The 20,382-nt window shown below is 43.5% G+C and overlaps 1 protein-coding gene across 2 annotated transcripts in view; it reads right to left on the minus strand.

The window, feature by feature from the left end:
• Positions 1 to 1,999: 1,999 nt before the first annotated feature.
• LOC306930504 (zinc finger protein ZIC 1-like) overlaps positions 2,000 to 20,382 on the minus strand; it is a 30,380-nt gene continuing 11,997 nt past the window's right edge. Inside the window, exons 2-8 of one of the 2 annotated variants that reach the window (XM_079511508.1) lie at positions 13,281 to 13,414; positions 10,836 to 10,921; positions 5,713 to 5,788; positions 3,370 to 3,943; positions 2,953 to 3,339; positions 2,669 to 2,832; positions 2,000 to 2,531 (exon numbers count right to left, since the gene is read on the minus strand). In XM_079511508.1, the coding sequence (XP_079367634.1) occupies positions 2,355 to 2,531; positions 2,669 to 2,832; positions 2,953 to 3,339; positions 3,370 to 3,943; positions 5,713 to 5,788; positions 10,836 to 10,921; positions 13,281 to 13,414 (1,598 nt within the window). In that variant the 3' untranslated portion in view covers positions 2,000 to 2,354. Of the gene's footprint in view, positions 2,532 to 2,668; positions 2,833 to 2,952; positions 3,944 to 5,712; positions 5,789 to 10,835; positions 10,922 to 13,280; positions 13,415 to 20,382 lie in introns of both variants that reach the window. The other variant, XM_079511507.1, reaches the window with a different exon arrangement.

Consider the following 20,382-nt stretch of genomic DNA (forward strand, 5'->3'; position numbering starts at 1 on the left):
AAAACTGGAGGATTTAGAAGGATTTTTTTAAATTTTGAGGTCAGGCCTAAATGGGTCAAATGATAAGGGACAATATCGGTGGCACCCAACTGTATACAAAAGATAACTAATATGAAAGTGGTGTGTGTGTGTACGTGCGTGCGTGTGTAATCCATTACAAAGTCCATAATCCTGCTACTCACTAGTGCTGCTGAGGCGAGCAATATTGACAAAATCAAAGCACTATGTTTTACTTCAATATTGATAATGTGACAATATTTGGGGGGTTGTCCATTTATAATTTCAGAAGATATTTACATGCAATACATTTTTGAGAAATAATCATTAATGTGGATATGACGACAAAACAAATGCCAGACATTAGTTGTTCATTTCACTGAGCTAAAACAGTCTAATAAGTTCAGAGAATTGCATCACTTTACTTCAATTCAGCACAGACAGACAGCATTTGCAATAACCAAAACCCTACCTGCATCATATGACATTATACATTGTATGTCACCCAGTTCCACAACATGCCTACCTTCAACCTTAACCAAACTCTCAAATCAGCTCTGAAACTAGCCATTTTACTCTTTACAATTCTTCTCCCTATGTGAAGCCCTTGTCTGGAAGACCGAGCAGGCATTCACACACAACTCATCAAACAGAGCTACCCACTCTCACCAATTACCGGTATCTCATACACACATGCAAACACACATCACACAAAGACAGTCTCAAAGAAGGCATGAACAACATAATCATACATAATCGCAGTCTCTTTTTCACTTCAAGAAAATGGTTGGCAATTGCTCGCCGACACACAAATAGAAATGTACTGTACATACTAGTATATACAGGCCATTTCACTCTTGATAACGAACATTCTAATTGGATCTAAGTGTAGCTGTGTTTGTTCAAATCAGTAGCCGACAAGAAATAAACTTGAACCAAACTAAGCTGTTCCCTAGCAACACAATTCCAGTGACAAGGTTCATTGAAGGCAGTATACAGTGACAAGTTTAAACCACTATTTTTTGACAGACACACGCCCACAGACATCGTCGGTGGTCTATGACAAGTACAAATCACTAGAAACTTAGAATATGCATAATCTGTAACTGGAAACAATTCAGTAGCTTTGCTCTCCAGCACTTTCTGCCCCCGCAGATAATTCCCCTAGTCTTGAAAATAACCCAGGCCTCAGCACTGGTGGTCAAGAGCTTCACCTACCTCACATCTAAACCAAACACCCAGAACAAGCTGCAGAGCCACAGGGGGCATTATGGGTAATTGACTACACAGGGGGCATTATGGGTAATTGACTATCCAAACGTACTATCCAAATTGGCTTTTGTGCCTCCATCTAAGTTCATTATACTGCTGCAATACCAGTCTGTGCTTAGTGTAGTATCTATCCATTAGCACAGTAATTAGAAGCCACTCTATGAAGTCTGTACAATGACGTCATATTGATGACATAAAAGGTACAGACATGCCATTACAGACAGATAGTTGTGACACACACACACACACACACACACACACACACACACACACACACACACACACACACACACACACACACACACACACACACACACACACACACACACACACACACACACACACACACACACACACACACACACACACACACAGTTTGTATCTTCGATCCATCATGCACGAATAGAACTAAAAATAATTCTTGGTGTGTGCGACCCATTTGACTATTTACACCTTGTAGAATAGTTGTATATGTTATTACACAATTAGGAACGATTCATATATATGCCTATAATAGTGTAGAACATAAATGGTTATCCCGTCATAATTTGAATAGGAAAATCATTGTCTGCATGGATGAAATATATCTATTTAGTCCAATTCTCGTTTCAATCTGTTTGGTCGTATAGGCCTAATAGGCCTATATAGCTAAATAAGTGTAAAACAGGCCCATGTTAGAATAGAACATCACCAGTCAGCAAAATAGATTAAGGAAACAAGAACAGATTAATCGAGTAAATTCATTTTATTTGATGTACATTGTGAATCATAACAGTTACAAAAAAACGTCATATGAATCACGATAAAAAAATAATAACAATGCTCTGTCACAACATGATGTGTAGCCAAAATCTGGCTAGCTAATACTGACAACAGAACATTAAAACCACTATATAAATGTAAATAAATGCTATCAACACCGCGTGAAACGTCCGTTTGGCTGAAGAAGCCTGCCTCTCCAGTGTAAAAAAAAATTAAGGCTTTTTGTCGTCTTGGCGAAGCAGTCCTGGCTCCTAAGTCCTAATTGTCTCTGAGTTCCGAGAATCCTTTGCGCTGTTCTTCCCATCGCTGGCGTCTCAGACGTATCATTCACTGAAGTTAGGCGAGATGGCGCCGTGAGACCCACTGAGCGCCACAGAATCTGGTGACATTTCGCCATGCGTGTCCGAACCTGGCGACACCGTGGGAGTGGAAGAATCGTAACCACTGCTGGCCGCCGGAGAAGGCTCGGAGATTGACATCGAGGCCGAGGAGTCGTGAACCTATGTGAAGAATAACAAATGTGGATCAGTTTATTTGTACATCAGGGTTAACTATGTCTGTATTCAATACAACAGTGTCCTGTCAAGTTGCAGGCTATGTCTCACAGAACAAGCCGTGCGTAAAAACGGATGTTTACCTTCATGTGGTTTCGCAGGGAGCTGGGATGGGTGTAGGACTTGTCACACATCTTGCACACATAGGGCTTTTCAGACAAATGAACGTGCATGTGTTTCTTGTGGTCACTGCTGTTGGCGAAGCGTCTGTCACAGCCGAAGTAGTCACACACGAACGGTTTTTCCCCTGAGACAGAAACACAGAAAATTAGACACGTGTGCCAAACTCGACATTTACATCAAATAAGAATATAAAATACGTTGCATTAAGAAATTGTGCTATATATTATAACTAAACTGTTCCCACCTGTATGCGTTCGCTTGTGTATCTTGAGGTTCGCCGAGCCGGAGAACACTTTGCAGCAGCCGGGGAACGGGCAAGCGAACGGCTTCTCTCCGGTGTGCACGCGGATGTGGTTGACCAGCTTGTATTTGGCCTTGAAGGGCTTGGCTTCGCGCGGACATTCCTCCCAGCTGCACACATGTCTGCTCTGCTCCGGACCCCCCACGTGCTCCACCAAGACGTGCCCAACCAGGTCGTGCATGTTGCCATAGGTCTTCCCGCAGATCCGGTGGTCGCTCTGCTCCAGGACGATCCACTTGCACACCATGTCCTGTTTGATGCACTGTTGTCGCATGTAGCGGAAGAACGTCTCGGGGTGGTGGTGATGGTGGGCGGCCATCCCCATGTTCGTCGCTCCATATTGGCAATAAGGGTCGCCTCTCGCTCCATGGTGGAACTGCTCTCCCACTCCGGCGAGCCTGCCTCCGTGAAGCGCCTGCTCGTGAAGACCGGGGTACATGAGGTGCCCGTGCCCCTGGGCGTCTGCGTGATGCTGCTGCAGAGAGCCTGCCATGGTCCTGAAGAGGTGTTGGTGGACCTGGTGGTCGCCGACCGGTCCCGCTGGGAGAGGGGACTCGCCCACAAAGCCTCGGTTCCTCATCAGGAAATCCCGAGCGGAGTTGGCGTAGGAGGCCGCGTAAGATGTGCCCTGGGCCGCAAACGCTGCTGTGCCGTGGCCCTGGGGGGAGATCATGTGGTGCTCGGGGGGAGTTTGAAGACCGGGGTACATGAGGTGCCCGTGCCCCTGGGCGTCTGCGCCTGCGTGATGCTGCTGCAGAGAGCCTGCCATGGTCCTGAAGAGGTGTTGGTGGACCTGGTGGTCGCCGACCGGTCCCGCTGGGAGTGGGGACTCGCCCACAAAGCCTCGGTTCCTCATCAGGAAATCCCGAGCGGAGTTGGCGTAGGAGGCCGCGTAAGATGTGCCCTGGGCCGCAAACGCTGCTGCGCCGTGGCCCTGGGGGGAGATCATGTGGTGCTCGGGGGGAGTTTGAAGGCAGGCTATTTACAATATTGTGAATTCCAAACTAGTTTTCTGTGTAAAATGGGCCATGAAAACAAAGAATGCTTGAACTGAAGTTTGCATCTCTTACTTTCAAATGATTTTTTTTCATTTGAAAGTAAGAGATGCAAACAAGAAAGGAAAGAAAGAAAATGCAATATAGGACAAAATCATAGCCGTGTCCTGCAGGCCTCGGAATTATAGATATAAACTTGCCACAACAGAGGCCATTAAGCACTTATTGAGCTGCTATTGGATACAAATGTAATAGCTGTGGTTACAATTGGACAAGACAGTGGACTTACTGACTAACTCCCCAGGGGTGTAATTTATAAAACTGTGTGGGGATTCAAAGTATATGTGCGCCCAAAAGATAAAAATGGCATATGCTCAAAGTTAATCATATTCATAAATTGTGCATAATGCACCTGTGTGCAATTCTCCCATTATAAATCCCAAGCAACTTGGAATTGTGTGCACATTCACAGGCTTATTAAATATCCCGGCACGTTAAGGATTCAACTTCACCACGGCTGGTTGTCCATGCTCTCACATGTTAACGTCTTTTACATGTGTGGCATGCTGTGTAATATGAATGGAATTTAATGGAATCTATATTTGGACACGCCTGACACAGAACTCAGGCCCCTTTTACACGAGAACAGTTTCTATAGAAAACTGCAAAAATAAAGTATCGTTTGCATGGGTCCGTTTAGACGACAACAGCGTTTTGGGGGTTGAAAACACAACAAAGTGAAAAACGTTCTGCCTGGCGTCTCCATGTAAACGGGCAAAACGATGAATCCGCAAAACGTGTGACATCTTGGCTCACAACGGCAACGCTTATGTTTATTACATTGGTGCAGAGCCGTAGGCGATATTTGGAATGAGCAAGCGCTCTCTCCCCCCGCTCATCCTTCAAATACAAATGTAGCGACTAGTGAGCCGCTGCATTGGTGAATGTAAACCATATATGTAAACAAACAGCCATGTGATATAGAACGGAAGTGGTTCTAGTACCATGTGTGCCAGGTCTATCTGGCAGGCCGTCACCGCCACCTAGCCACCTAGCATGCACACTACAGGGTGTTCCGTCACTGTTGCGTCTGTGTAAAAGCTGAATAAATAGTGAGAAAGCAACAGGGACACAGACAGATACAGAAATCTCCATATATGGACAGACAGACGGGTACAATGGGTATTGCATAACCGGGTGGGGCCTGAATTTCCAACTTGCATTGTCCCCAAGGGTCTAAAATTTGTTTCAGCGAATGCAAAGGGGAGCTCATTACCACATTGGCAGCACTGGACAGGATGAGTTTCCTTGATGCGACATAAGCGAATGGAAGAGGCCTCAGAGGGGAAATGGGCTAGTCAGACTACTGTCAAATTATCACAAACTGCTCGAAGCAATGCTCACTTGATAGCATTTTGACTGGCCTTTGAATTAGATTTTACTGTGAGGAGACCTTCTCCACACTCAAATGTGTTCACAGACCACAGACACAGCATGCTTCATACAAAAAAAGTTTCAGGCTTGAGCAGCGTGCATATTTGAACAGTCCGTCCACAGCTAGTCATTGCTAGTCATTATACATTTTAAATAAAATAACCTTAAGCAGCCATTTATTGTACATTTGTGCAACTGTGTGTGTGTGTGTGTGTGTGTGTGTGTGTGTGTGTGTGTGTGTGTGTGTGTGTGTGTGTGTGCGCGTGTTACTTACTGGAGGGATAATGACGGCGTCCTTGTCGTAGTATTTCTTCCTCTCATACTTGTCGCGGATGAAGACCTCCACCGCTCTGACACATAGGGGTTAAGGACTCATTCATTCATTCACCTTTATTTAAACCTCTAAAATCACAAAGCTGGGAAACAAACAAGGATAGTGTGTCAACTACCTATTGTACAATCCCTGTAAAACACTGATAGGCAGTCAATCATGAAGATTGTACAATTAGAATTAACACACTCCCCACTAGGATTAATTAAAGAATGATTACTATATGCCAGGATATCTCCCTGTTCAACCCTTATTTTGAAGATCCAAAACACCGCGACCGGAACCGGATGTTGACTGAATGGTGTGTGTGTTGTCGGAGCGGTTGTTGCTCTTTCACTAGACGCGGAGAAGTACAGGCCGGCGCCATTACTGCGACCGTAATGGCGAAACCGTAGGTTTCGTTTTTGGCTAGGTGGCCCAGCTTTCATCCAATCAGGATAGAGAGGGGCCTTCTGCTCCGGTTCAGTCTCTATCCTTTTATTACTCTATGGGGTGGACCGGGGTTTTTTCCAAATCACCCAAATCACTGAATGCTCCTTTAAGGAACTCACCATGCCAAACCTGGACAAAACTCTGTTGCTGCAGATGAGTTCAAATTCATGGCCGAGTAGACACTGAGGCATGCAGGCACAAAGAAAACACAAAGCAGAAGGAAAAAAAAGTCCTTTGACGGTTCACTGAATGGCTGCGTAATGGCGTGGCTGGCAGCCAGTTTTCAATCAACTCCCTCCTATCCTAAGTCCCCATACTGTTGGGAAATCCTAGAAGCCATACCATTTCATTCCCGGGGTAGTCAATCTACAGTATTTATTTAATGAAAGTGATTAAATGAATAGTGAATAAGTAAAGCTATGCTATGTGATGAACAAATTATCCCAAAGACGACATTCATCATAATTCTTTGCTCGTCCTACTTCCTCAAACAAGAGTGTAGCACAAAAGCAGTGAAAATAGCATATCTACAAGCTACCTCTGGTCCATAGCTCTAATGCGTTGCATTTAGAGCTATGTTACTCTCGACTTCCGGGGCTCGCATTAATGCAGACCAGCCCCTCGTCTTTAGCGTAAATAAAAGAATGTTTTTGCTACTCCCCAAAACAAAGGCGGGTCGTGTCATTAGAAAGCTTACTTTCCTCAGTGGAAGCACTCTGAGCCCCCCACCACACGTATAAACAGTACTTTTTGGCCAAAAGGGGATTTTGTTTCCACCAGAAAGAAAATACTTTGTTACTCCACTGCGCCTTCTACCGATATTGCCCAGAGAATTGCCTCATAGAGAATATTTTGGTGAAAATAAATCACTTTCTGGCCAAAAAGTACCGTTTATACGTGTGGTGGGGGGCTCAGAGTGCTTCCACTAAGGAAAGTAGGCTTTCTAATGACACCGCTTTTTTTTGGTGAGTAGCAAAAACGTTCTTTTTATTTACGCTAAAGACGAGAGGCTGGTCTGCATTCATGCGAGCCCTGGAAGTCGAGAGTAACATAGCTCTAAATGCAACGCATTTAGAGCTATGGACCAGAGCTATCTAAAAGCACTATTTTATTTTTTGTAATACATATATAATAATAATAATAAGGTTTGGACAGATAAGATTTCCACCCAACACAATATGTAGTTTGTAGACGGGATTCATACCTTCACACACACACTGTAACACTCAATCTCACCAAACGACACACTTCAATTCACGGCACGCACCATCAACACTCAACACACAAATCTCTCTCTCACTCACATAACCTCAAAACACGCGTGCGCACACACACACACACCACACGTGCCAAACGTGCACATGATGTCTCTCCCAATCCTACTCTTTATCTCCTCATTTCAGCAGCAATTCCACTGTCTGATCACATAATAGACTTCAAAAGATTGAAAAATGATGACCACCCTCTCCGTCTGATGGACTGCTAGATAAGCGGCTGCCACCGCTGCATCTCAAACAGGATGCATATTTATGACCCACCGCTGGAGATGGCACGCCAGATAGAACACCCCAGTGCAACATGCAAGCGGCAGGCTAAGTGCTGGAGTGGATAATGTGTGTGGCACATCCAATTCCGCCCCCCTCTAAAGAGGTCGGCAGGAACGGAGCACTGAACAATTATAGCCACGCACTAGAGACTGACACACGGGTGGATTCTCACTCCTGTCCCATCCCACTCCCACAGAAACAATCCCATCCCATCCCACTCCTGGTAGAGTGACTCCCTTCCCATCCCGCTCCCACTCAAAATGACTCCCACTCCCCTCCCATCCCACTTCCGTTGATTTCTGAGGGGCGCTAGCCCCTCCTATATACAGCTTTTGTCCCCACACGTCTCATATTTGCCATTGACAATGAAAGGAGAAATTAGGTCATACAGTATGTCCCTCAAATATGAAGTAAACACAAACATTAAATGCCATTGACAATGAAGGGAAAATTTAGTCATATGTAGACGAGCAAATCGGCTAACCAATCACATAAGTTCAGTTGTTCATGAGATGATGTATAATAACTTCACACGGGTGTGATTTTTTTTTTTGAGGGGCGATAGCCCCTTGTATGTAACCCCATTTTTGTCCCAACACAAACATTAAATGCCATTGACAATGAATGGACAATTTTGAGTGTTTGTGTAAACACAAACATTGCGTAACACAAACATTGATGACGAAGGTGAGATGATGTATGATGATGTAAGATAAAGAGCGCCCCTCACTTCACACAGGTGAGATTATTGTTATTAATAAATTAGGAAAGGCTCAGGATTGTGTGTTCTCTTTAGATTACTGTGTTTCGTGCAGTTTCAATTCAAAAGATATGGTACCAATAACAGTTCTTCTGTGGTACATATAATGAGGCTAATTGATGTCAATCCCGGTCCTGCCCGCTCCCGTTGGCGTTCATTCCCGTCCCGTCCCAATCCCGGATTTAATTTAAAAAAAAAACATCCCACAGGAATCGCACAGAACCCACAGGGAATCCCATAAAAATGTCATCTTCTACCATGCACCACATATGACAAAAGCATAATATAGCGTGCACGCACACACGACTGGAAACATATAGCCTACACAGAGAAGGACTGGAACCATATAGCCTACACAGAGAAGGACTGGAAACATATAGCCTACACAGAGAAGGACTGGAAACATATAGCCTACACAGAGAAGGACTGGAACCATATAGCCTACACAGAGAAGGACTGGAACCATATAGCCTACACAGAGAAGGACTGGAACCATATAGCCTACACAGAGAAGGACTGGAACCATATAGCCTACACAGAGAAGGACTGGAACCATATAGCCTACACAGAGAAGGACTGGAACCATATAGCCTACACAGAGAAGCACTGTTGCACATACAGTACAGGCACCACGTAGATAAATGGACACACACACACACACACACACACACACACACACACACACACACACAGGAGTGAACATGATTGTACAAGGAAATTGCAGGGAAATGAAAAATGACCACAATGGAGAAAAACACACAAACACGCGCACAGCAAATAGCTTCCATTAATATAGGAAGCGGGAAAAAAAGAAAAAAAGAAAAGAAACAATAGCAAATATGGCAGGAAAATGAAAGCCCATTTCCTCATGCACACATAAACGCAGGAGTGCACGCACGCTATACAAAAAGCCTGAACTGAATCAAAACGCATGCACACTTATCATTTAACATGCACACAATCTTCTAAGCTGCAAACGTCCACATGACATGCAGTATGCGTATGTTCCAATTACATACATTATAATCTAATCAGTCAGCATGGCCGCACATGCGCGCGCGCACACACACACACACACACACACACACACACACACACACACACACACACACCCCCCCCCCCCATCAGGCAGTACCTGGCCTAATCCTGGGTGTGTTATCTGCAGTTTTCAGCCTGCGGCATGGCTGTCAGGACGACTAATGCACATCAGAACGTCTCAAGACTGATGGCCACACGTACAGACTGGGCCTGCCAGAGACCAGATACCACACCATCTCCACCATCCTGCTTATTGGTAACAACCTGCAGGCGGTGGTGGTGGTGGAGATGCAGGGTGGTGCCGTTAACAGCTGTCTGCTGGTGGAGAAGGTGTGACGGGGGTGTCAAGACAGACCAAGTTTGACAAGTCGTTTCTAAGGTTATAATAGTTTTGGATTTGTCATTATAGTTTAGTTTTCGTTCATTTAGATTTTGTTAGGCCCGAGAGGCATCCTAACCAGATAAGCTGGCTCCTTTCCAGGCGAAGAAGCAGCGACTCTACTCCGAGTCTCTCTCGCGTGACTGAACTTCTCACCCGATCTCTAAGGGAGATGCCAGCCACCTGAAAAGAAAACTAATTTCGGCCGCTTGTATTCGCAACCTTATTCTTTCGGTCATGACCCACACTTCATGACCATAGGTGAGAGTAGGAACAAAGATTGCTCGGTAGATTGCTTTGCCTTCTGGCTCAACTCTCTTTTTGTCACAACAGTGCGGTACAGGCTCACTGGTGGGCCATGAGGATATTGCAACTGAGGTTGGGAGCCACCGGTCTACAATGAAGACTACTGTAGCGACTGTACTTCATTCAAACATGTCTCAGTGGAGAGGGACAGGAAATGCCAAGGAGTCACAATGGTCTGATTTAAGGGTGTGTGTGATATCATTATTAACACATTGAGAGCCCACGCAAAACTGCCCAAAAATCACTTTCACCTAGAAAATCCATTCACATTTTTTATAATTCAGCTGACTGTGGAGACACATGCTGGAACTTTTTACTTTGAAATGTTTTATAGTTTCTGAGTTATTTAATTTAAACGCCAAATGCATTCTCAATGGCGAAAACACAAACTTTGGCACCATGTATAAAAAATTTAAAAAAATCATTGTTTTGATTTTTTTTAATAAAATTAAAATCCTTATTTAAGATCATGATGGTTCTGTCAATCCATAAAGAGCATGAAGCCCTTACACACAGACACACACGCATGAAGCCCTTGCACGCGCGCACACACACACACACACACACACACACACACACACACACACACACACACGGAGGATACTGGTCCGTCTGTGGTCTTCTAAAGTTGTCGGGGAGGTGAGCTTCATACATCTGTTTGGCTCTGTTGTTTCCCATGTCTACCATACTCTGGAGAGAGAGACACAGAGACCAGAGGAAGAGAGAGAGAGAGAGAGAGAGAGAGAGAGAGAGAGAGAGAGAGAGAGAGAGAGAGAGAGAGAGAGAGTATGTCAGTAATTTAAGATCAGAGGAAGCAGATGGAAAATACATTCTTTTGAAGACAGACGCATTCTGAACAAGCTCCTTCAAACATCACATTTACATCCAAATCAATTTGCCTTCAGGGATAGCTCCCTCTATCACAGAAATACATGCATGTACAATTGTACATTCACACATGCAGAGCTAAATATTACAACACATATACATTCAGGCACGTACAGAGAGAGAGATTACTTTCGTAATCACTTTTCCTTGACAGAAAACATCATGAGGTCAAAGAATACGATATTGGACTGAGGACAAGACAACCACAGTGCTAAGAGAATCTGGCTGCACTTACACTATAGGCTACTTAATTATGCAACGCCATTGGATCATATTGACATCGGTCTGCCATAGTGAGACTTCAATAATCACATGGACTGCAAAAAGTAGCTCAGACAAGAGATTAACATTAACAGTGCTCTTGTCTCTTTTCAAAGGAAAGAATAACTTCACACATAGTATAATTTTAGATAATAAAATATGAACAATGCATTTTGTATCAATACAGTCAGATCAGTCCATCATGCAAAGTATGAAATTATTTCCTATTGAGTTCCTTAAGTTTCCTTAAGTTACTAGGCTAGATGGAGAGGGCTATTGTCGGTATCGGGCATGAAGTGGGCGTCTATCCCCGTTTCAATGAGCAAGACTCCTCTCTCCCAGTACTTACCGCACGACTTGCCGCACCCAAGCCGTGCTACTCATACGCAGAGTTGGCGATGGCCGGGACATTTTGTAAAAAAATAATTTCCTTTCATAAAGGATGGTCCAGGGTACCCTATGCTAGAGGAGATATGAAAGGAAGCATTGAAGCACCATTCCTTAGCATTTAAAGAATTCGATTGGCTCTTATCATGGCTGCTGCTTAGATACTTCCAGGTCATTTCACTCAGTTACAGGGAAAAAAAGACTAGGGGGGATGCACTCTAGTTGTGTAGAGAAGACCGTGATAAATGAACTGAGGAGGAGAGGAATCAGCCATCCAGAATTAATTAGTTGGTGAAAACAAAGAGAGTCTCACTGTTCTCACGGATAGGCACTACATTTCAAGACTTTATAGGCATGCACACACACACACATGCACGCAGTCGCGCACATACACATACAGGTATGGTATACTCAGTGTTGGGTGTAACGCCGTTAAAATAAACAGCGTTATGTAACGAGAATACTTTTTTGGTAAGGCAATTATAAACGAGTTATATTTGCAATTCCAGTAATCCGTTACCTTTTCCAAAAACAATCCTGTTACTAGTTACATTTAAGACCTATATTTCCCTATCTTTTCTGTTGCCAAAAAAAAGGAAAAAGAATCCATTTGCGCTGTTTCCTGAATGAATGAGCTCTGTCAACGGAGACATGCAAGGAGCAGAAAGCAGCGAGACCATCTCCACAATGTTACACGGAAGTCTATGCTTTGCAGTCTGTGGCGATTGCATAATGATTGTAATGTACAGGATTCAATAGGTCACCACTTCTGGTGTGACATCACGGCTCTTGTTTACTATCATTCCGTTGTCAACACGACGTGTGCGGAATGACATGAGATTGAGAGAAGACACAGAGTTTATCCTTTAGTAAGGCTGTGGAAGTATTCACACTAGGATTTTTGGATTTATTGGGGAAAGGAGGAGCTCGACGTCAATGCAAATTGGTGAAGCTGAAGCAGCAGCTCTACAACAGTGGTTCCCAGAGTGGGGTTCGGGGACCTCCAGGGGTCCTTGAGGGAGTTACAGGGGGTCCCCAGCTAAATGATAATTAGGAACCAAATATCATTTTGGGGGTCCTTGACATGAAAAGGTTTGGGAACCACTGCTCCACAACACTGGTAGGGAGGCAGCATCTTTGGGGGGGGGTGGGGTTTAACCAGGCTTTAATCGTCAGTAACGCAAAATAACGCAAAAATAGTCTAACGAGTTACTTTTCTCAGAAAGTAATCTTGTAACGTAACAGGATTAATTTTAATGGAAGTAATCCAGTAACCTAACAAAGTCACTTTAGAAAATAACGTTCTCCAACACCGGTTATACTGTACTGTAAATATGAGCAGCACGTAAGCATTTCTGTGCAGTTCCTACATCTACCTGTGTACGTGCGTGCAAGTGTCGTATTGTTATGATGTATGCAAAAACAAAATGTAATTTGTACTTTTGAATACTTTATTGACTCGAGTATATACTGTATTTTGTCCACCACTGTATGCTCAGAGCGCGTGTTGCACCTGGATCTGCTCCGAGGTCCACTGGTCCAGGTTGACAGACTTCACCCTGGAGATGTGGACCCCCAGGTTGCGGTGGATCCCAGCACAGCGGATACACATAAACACACCCAGGTTCCACGACGCCCATCTCGGACCTGCGAACACACAGTCACACACACACACACACACACACACAGACACACAGACACACACACACACACACGACAGGCAGACACAGAGGATATTTTTCATTTGGCCATAGACACTCTTCCCTTCATCCCCAGAGAGAGAAATATAGCCAGAGAGGCAGAGAGATAAGACAAACCGAAACGAGACAGTGAGTGACACAGATAGACGGGGTCAGACAACGAGAGAGAGACTCACAGAGACATGGGAGGCAGGGGGAGAGAGAGAGAGAGAGACCAAGAGAAAGAGCGATAGAGACAGAGAGAAAGAGCGACAGAGGTTGACAGAAATGTATTTGAGGTTTTAATCAGTTAGATCTGGTGGTTTGAGAAAGCATCCCATAACATGAAAGACACAATCAATCACATGGATTGCCAGCATCTCCCTAGCATCCTGGAGGAGACGAACACACTCGGACCCTTCTCGGAAAACAACTGAAAAAAATAAAAATCGACAAACAGACTGATCGATGTACAGTGGTTGATGCTAGTGCAAAAACAACTGCTGCTGAATTTCGCAGTCAACTGTGTCAGGGAAAATGAGAAAACAACCCCAAACATGTTTTAAAGTTGTTTGAGTCAATAGTTAAATATTTTATATTCATTTGATCAAACGCACCCTCTTCCCATTCAACTTCAAACTCCATCTTAGACTACCCGGTAAGTGAAGATTGCTCCTGACTCCGATTATCCTTCCAATCTAACGAATGAGGAGACCTTCATTTTTCAACTCGTTACCGTATTTCAATTTAAACGTTAGATGCTAGAATGACAGTGACCTACTTTTTAAGCACAAGTCCACATAATATTAGCAAAGAAATACTGAAAAATGAAGGTCTCCCCATTCATTAGAAAGGCATATCAGCAGGATGATGTGTGTTTTCAATGTGTCTATAATGTGTCTCAATGTGGAGTTTGAAGTGGAGAGGCCCTGAGGGATTGTATAGGACACGGGTGTGTTTGATCAAATTAATATCCAATACCTAAATATTTAATCAAGCAACTTAAAAACTGGAGGGCTCACAAAAGCCCAAGTAGACATGAAAATGACCTAAAGTGAAATTCCCCTCAGAGGATTGTCCATAGATATACAGCAACATCACAAGTGTTGATTGATTGATTGATTGATTCTAAGCATTAATAAAAGTAAAATACATAGTCCATACCCGTTCAGGGATATGACATACAGTACCTAAAGTATGTGCAAAGTTTCTCCCTAACTCTCTCTCCATTTCTTTCTCTCCCCCCTACCTCGATCCCTCTCCCTCCCTCCCTCTCTCCCCCCCCTTGACACCTTCCAGCCAATCACAGCGCGCAATAACTGAGGACGCATTCCGTCCACACATTTCATCCTCAAATTTTGAGGACTCAATCTCTAGAATTATAGTAGTTAATAAATCATGCCAATAAACACGTAAAGTAATGCTAATTTCCAGTGTGGGGTAATAATGTCTGAGTGCAATAAAGTGTAAACATGGACCCATAAGAGTTAAATTAACATCAGATCAGATTTTATTCAGAAGGTGTCTCGGCTTTAAATTAGGGCCCGATTAGAGGTCCTGAATGAATAACAGCGGCACTCGCCTGGCTCCTCGGTAATGGAGTTAAGAAGCACTCAGCGGAAAGATGGAGAACGCTAGTCCTGGGAGAGGACCGTTGTTACCATTGTTATTGTTGACACATACATTGGTCTAGACAAGGAACAACGATGAAATTCTCCTCACCTCCACCACAAAAACAGCAAGCTACAAACTGTCCTGAAGCTTTCTGTCCACAATCATACCCAATTATCCTACTCCTGTAGAGCAGTGATGGAGACGACTTGGAAACAGCGGGCATGTTAAGGACCAAACGGCAGTGGCTCAGGGGTAGAGTGGCCGGATGGGAACCGCAAGGTTGCCAGTTCGAACCCAGGCTCCCCCAGAGTTAGTGTCGAAGTGTCCTTGGGTGAATGTAATGCACAATCTATGTAAAGCGCCTTGGATAAAGGGTAAAGGCGCTATATAAATGCACCATTTTATTTACATGGAACATGTACCTGCTCAGTAATGCTTAATTTATGCTCCATCATATGACGCCGTCATGCACCGGAAATAGCTGATCTACAAACTCACAAGTCACAACATGCAGAGTCTGCGACGCAGACACACACACAATCTCCCAGGACTTGAATCTACGTACGTACATACGTAGAATGTTTGGGATAATAGCATAGGGCCCGTAAGTCCATTTTAGGAGCTTCAGTCTGTTAGTGAAGTGCCAATGCAGCACAGTCCTACAGTGGTATTAAGGCAAGGATGGCCGTATATTAATCCTAAATGAACCAGTCTCAGCCACTATAAGCGGAACTCTAATGGATGCATATCAATAGTATGGATTTGACTTCACACACCCTGCTTTTCTTTTTGATGAGCCCTTTACAAATGCATCAATAGTGCCTGTGATGATTCTCAGGTCACTCATTTATGGAGGTTCTGGCCATGGACTGAATGCCACCAGAGCCTTCTGTCCTGTGTCTTACTGTCCCAGTAGTGTCAGTAAAGGACTGAATGCCTCCAGAGCCTTCTGTCCTGTGTCTTACTGTCCCAGTGTCCCTCTCTGCTGTGTCTCTCAGTAAAGGAAAAATCACACTTGTGTAAAGTGAGGGGCGCTCTTATCATCATACATCATATTTTGTGCCCAGCCAATCAAATCATCACACACACACATACACATGTGTGTGTGTGTGCGCGCACACACCACGGAATGTGATAATTTGATTGGTTGGGCACAAAATGTGATGATGTGTGTGTGTGTGTGTGTGTGTGTGTGGTCTCACTCACACATCAGTGTACCAGTACACATGATGATCTCTGGAGATGGAATCTTATACAATAAAAGGTATTAACTATAGATTAATAATACAGCATGCTATTAACCAGAGGTTAATACTACAGCATGGTATTTTACAGCATGTTGTTAGCTAGGGGTTAACAATATTATAACTAGGGGTTAATATAATACAGTATTAACTCTGGGTTATTAAAAGTTTCCGTATAGCTGCTGAATATTTCATAATAATTGCCCTCTTCACAATGCTTTTTTTTTTTTACTGCCTTCCGAGTCTTTCTATTGAGAAATCAATTTAGCAGAGCGGCATGCTCCAATTCTATTTACAAAAGTAAATGACTTGAACAAATTATGCACCGGAAAATAAAGTACTCAATTGTATGAGGTACTCCAATAAGCTTTATTCTCCTTTTGATTGTGTAATTGCAGTCACCGCACGCACGCACGCACGCACGCACGCACGCACGCACACACGTGCACACGCTAAAGTAACTGCATCGCCAAATCAATTAATTTCAATAATCAAAGTAAATGATGTAAACAGTGACATTATCGTATCGTTTGACTTTGTATCATATCTTAAGTAATAATTGTAAGAAGAAAAACAAAAAAAGAGGGGTTTAGGCTACTTTTCCATTCAATATCTCTACACTTGGTATATTAATAAATGTGTGTGTTCATGTCAATGTGTTTGTTCATGTCAAGGTTTGTCCATGTGTTCAAATACAATGTCCATGTATTTGCCAGATTATGATTGCGCTTACTTTACAATAGGCCTAATAAATGTTTCCCTTAAAAAAACCTGCACTACCGACATATTTCACCCAGATTTAATTTCTTTGCTAAATATTTACTGGATCGATTTTGAATCATTGAATCGTATCACCATGAATGAACCAATATTGTCCATGTATCCATTGTATCGTATCGTGATACGTATCGCTGTTAAAATGTTTGTTACACCCCTGATATCATCATCATCATCATCATCACTTTTATTTATTCTCGGAAATACAGTTGAGGGCAAGCCCTCATTTTCAGGATACAATTACAAAGGAACTTAAATGCAGAACCAGTAAAATAAATTAATTGAAGCAGAGCAATCACGGTGAAAAATGTTCTGGAGCATTCCTTTGAACTGACCGAAGGATGGCAGGGAGCTCAGTTTTAAGGAATTTTGAAGTTCGTTCCACGAGGTTGGGCCATTGACAGAAAAAGCTGTCTTGCCCAACTCTGTCTGAGCCTGAGGAACCTTGAGCCTTAAAAAAAAAATCACTAGAGCGGGTCTGATACGTGCTATCAATGTCTATAGAAGGAAATATATCAAATGTAACAAGGGATGACACCAATAATAATAATACTAATTTAATTCTATAAAAGGATTTCAGAAGTGACCTTAGAAAAATATAAAATATGAAGAAAACAATATTTGGCTCCTCATAAAAGGCACTACAGTTGACAAAAAGCACCAGGGACAAAACAGTAGGATGTTAGATCCATTGTCAAAGCGTATACCAGAATCTAGGATCCATTCCAACGGTAAAATGTAATTCAATATTATGCTCTTTCAGTGCTGTGTAAGTGGCTGCAACACACACAAACATACGCCTCAGTCAAACAAATAACGTGCAGTAGAGTTATACTGTATGAAGAACAAAGCCCGCCTGCGGTCCCATATCACACAAAACAAGCACACTGCAATAAATACACATGCACAGTTGCACACACTCACATGCACAGTTGTACACACTCACATGCACACATAATTGCTAATGCGCAAGCAGTTGACCTGATTGCAAACAAATGTCTACTTTCTCCGACCCCCCCACGCATTCTGCAAGCCAGCCCCCACACACACACAAATTTATGGAAGTTCTTTCTTAGTTGTTACTTGTTTTATGTGAGAGGGGGGGTTAATAATCCTACTATAAATGTGCCACGTCTCTGCGTGTCTGCGTGTCTGTCTGCGTGCGTGCGTGTGTGTACAGTTGTAATGCACGTAACTCGAGAACCGTTTGACCCACCGACTTCACATTCGACACACGCGTTCCACACCCCCACAGGGATATGGGGTATCGAGTCGGTCGGACCCACGGTTCTCCAGAACCACCACAAAAGGCTCTGGTCAGGCTCTGCCAGTGGGCCTAATGAGGCCAACTCCTTTCACCTGTGCAATTTCCAGCCTCTGCCTCAGCCAATTGAGGATCAACCAATCAGGCTCTGCCAGTGGGCCGAATTGATTGCCAAGTACACTTTTCAGTTGTGGGACACCGGCTGACAGTTAAAACGGGTGCTATGAGAACGTATATCATTAGGTTCCAAAGTTGCATCGTTCCCAAGTAGGCCGGTGGCCGACTGCGACGGGCACGTACAGGTCTAGTCCTACTATAAATGCGCCACGTCTGTGTGTGTCTGTGTGTGTGTACGGTTGTAATGCACATAACTCGAGAACCGTTTGCCCCACCGACTTCGATCTCCATGTGGGACACAGACACAGTTAAAATGGGTGCTATAACAAGTTGACAACGGGTATTATTAGGTTCCCAAGTTGCATCGTTCTCAAGTAGGCCAGAGGCCGACGGGCATGTACAGGTCTAGTTACAAAAATTCAAGAAACAAACAAAAAAGGGATATTTACTTAAGTTGTAATCCATAAAAATGGGTCTGCAGTGCAAACTCAAATGCAAACTATGGTCCCATAGTTTGGGAACCATTGAAGTAAACAAACGATTACTGTATTATGTGTGAGCGCACCCCGAGCAGACACACTGCAGAGCCTAGATGAGTGACAGCGGAACTCTCCAACTGGGGATTTGGTAATATGTGTGTGCGTGCGTGCGTGCCATTCAAGCATGAAATTAAGGCCCCAACTGTCAACACGCGGACTCACAGGACTCAAATTGGCAAATTGAAGTGTGCACGCACATTTATACCTTTATATTTGTGTATTTACAGGACATGCATTCATTCATATCTATACATATAGGCTGCACATTTTACACACACATATAGTATTCTATATGTACATACACAGCACTGTACATATTTGTGTGTGTGTGTGTGTGTGTGTGTGTGTGTGTGTGTGTGTGTGTGTGTGCGTGTGTGTCTGTGTGTGTGAGTCTGTGTCTGTGTGTGTGTGTGTGTGTGTGTGCATCTCAATGGGAAAGTGTGACGGTGACATTGACGAAGACGACAGCAGCAGACAACCGTGTCACACCGTTCTCTCCCTCAGACCTGTGGCCTTTCAACGGCCTGTCAACACTCAACACGTTTACCAGGACACGCCCTGATGACTGCCAACCAACGGTAGGGCAGTTGAAATGCTCAGCCTTATTTCTTGCCTTAAATCTAAGATTTTTTAGCACTCTGTTTGCGCCATTTCAGTGTCCCTGAAACTGCAATAATATATGATAAAGAACTCTACACCATTATGGCCATGTGCAGTTGTATTTGTCCTTATTCTATCTTTTTCCACTTCTATTCCCTATACAGACTTGGGAATAAATCACTTCTGAATTCTCTGGAACCACACATACCCCCTTAGTCTGGCCAATCCCACCAGAGACTTTTCTATTGTCTCTCCCTCACACTGTCTTCCTCTCAGATTTGTTTGTCTCTCTCTCTCTCAATGAAGAAAATAATTCAAAGAGGAGAAATTGAAGAAAAACCGAAGCAATTGAGAGACTGCTTAGTTAAATGTGACTTGTCTCCATCTTAAATGAAGGTCTCTTCTCTACCATCCCAGATGGAAACAGTCCGTGTGGTGCCTGTACTCAATGTAATTGCACTACTATTTTGTTTTTAAGCAATAAGCACCCATAGAATGGGAAAACTATATCCATCAAAGTGCCCATAAGGTGTCACACAATGTCAGATTTATTTGATAACCTGCCCCTGTGCTTTCCATAAGCACCCGCTGCCGGCCAAACATCCGGCCGGCTACTTTAATATACAGTAATAGAACAATATAACCATTACACATTTTGACAGATGTGTCCATTCAAGTCAGAGTGTAAAGAAATCACCGTATTCTTTCATGAATGACAGTATGGCTGCACTTGACCACAAGGCCACCATGTTGAGCAGTAGAACATTGTGAGCTATATGCC

This window comes from Electrona antarctica (genome assembly GCF_951216825.1).
Source record: "Electrona antarctica genome assembly, chromosome: 10".
Lineage (NCBI taxonomy): Eukaryota > Metazoa > Chordata > Actinopteri > Myctophiformes > Myctophidae > Electrona > Electrona antarctica.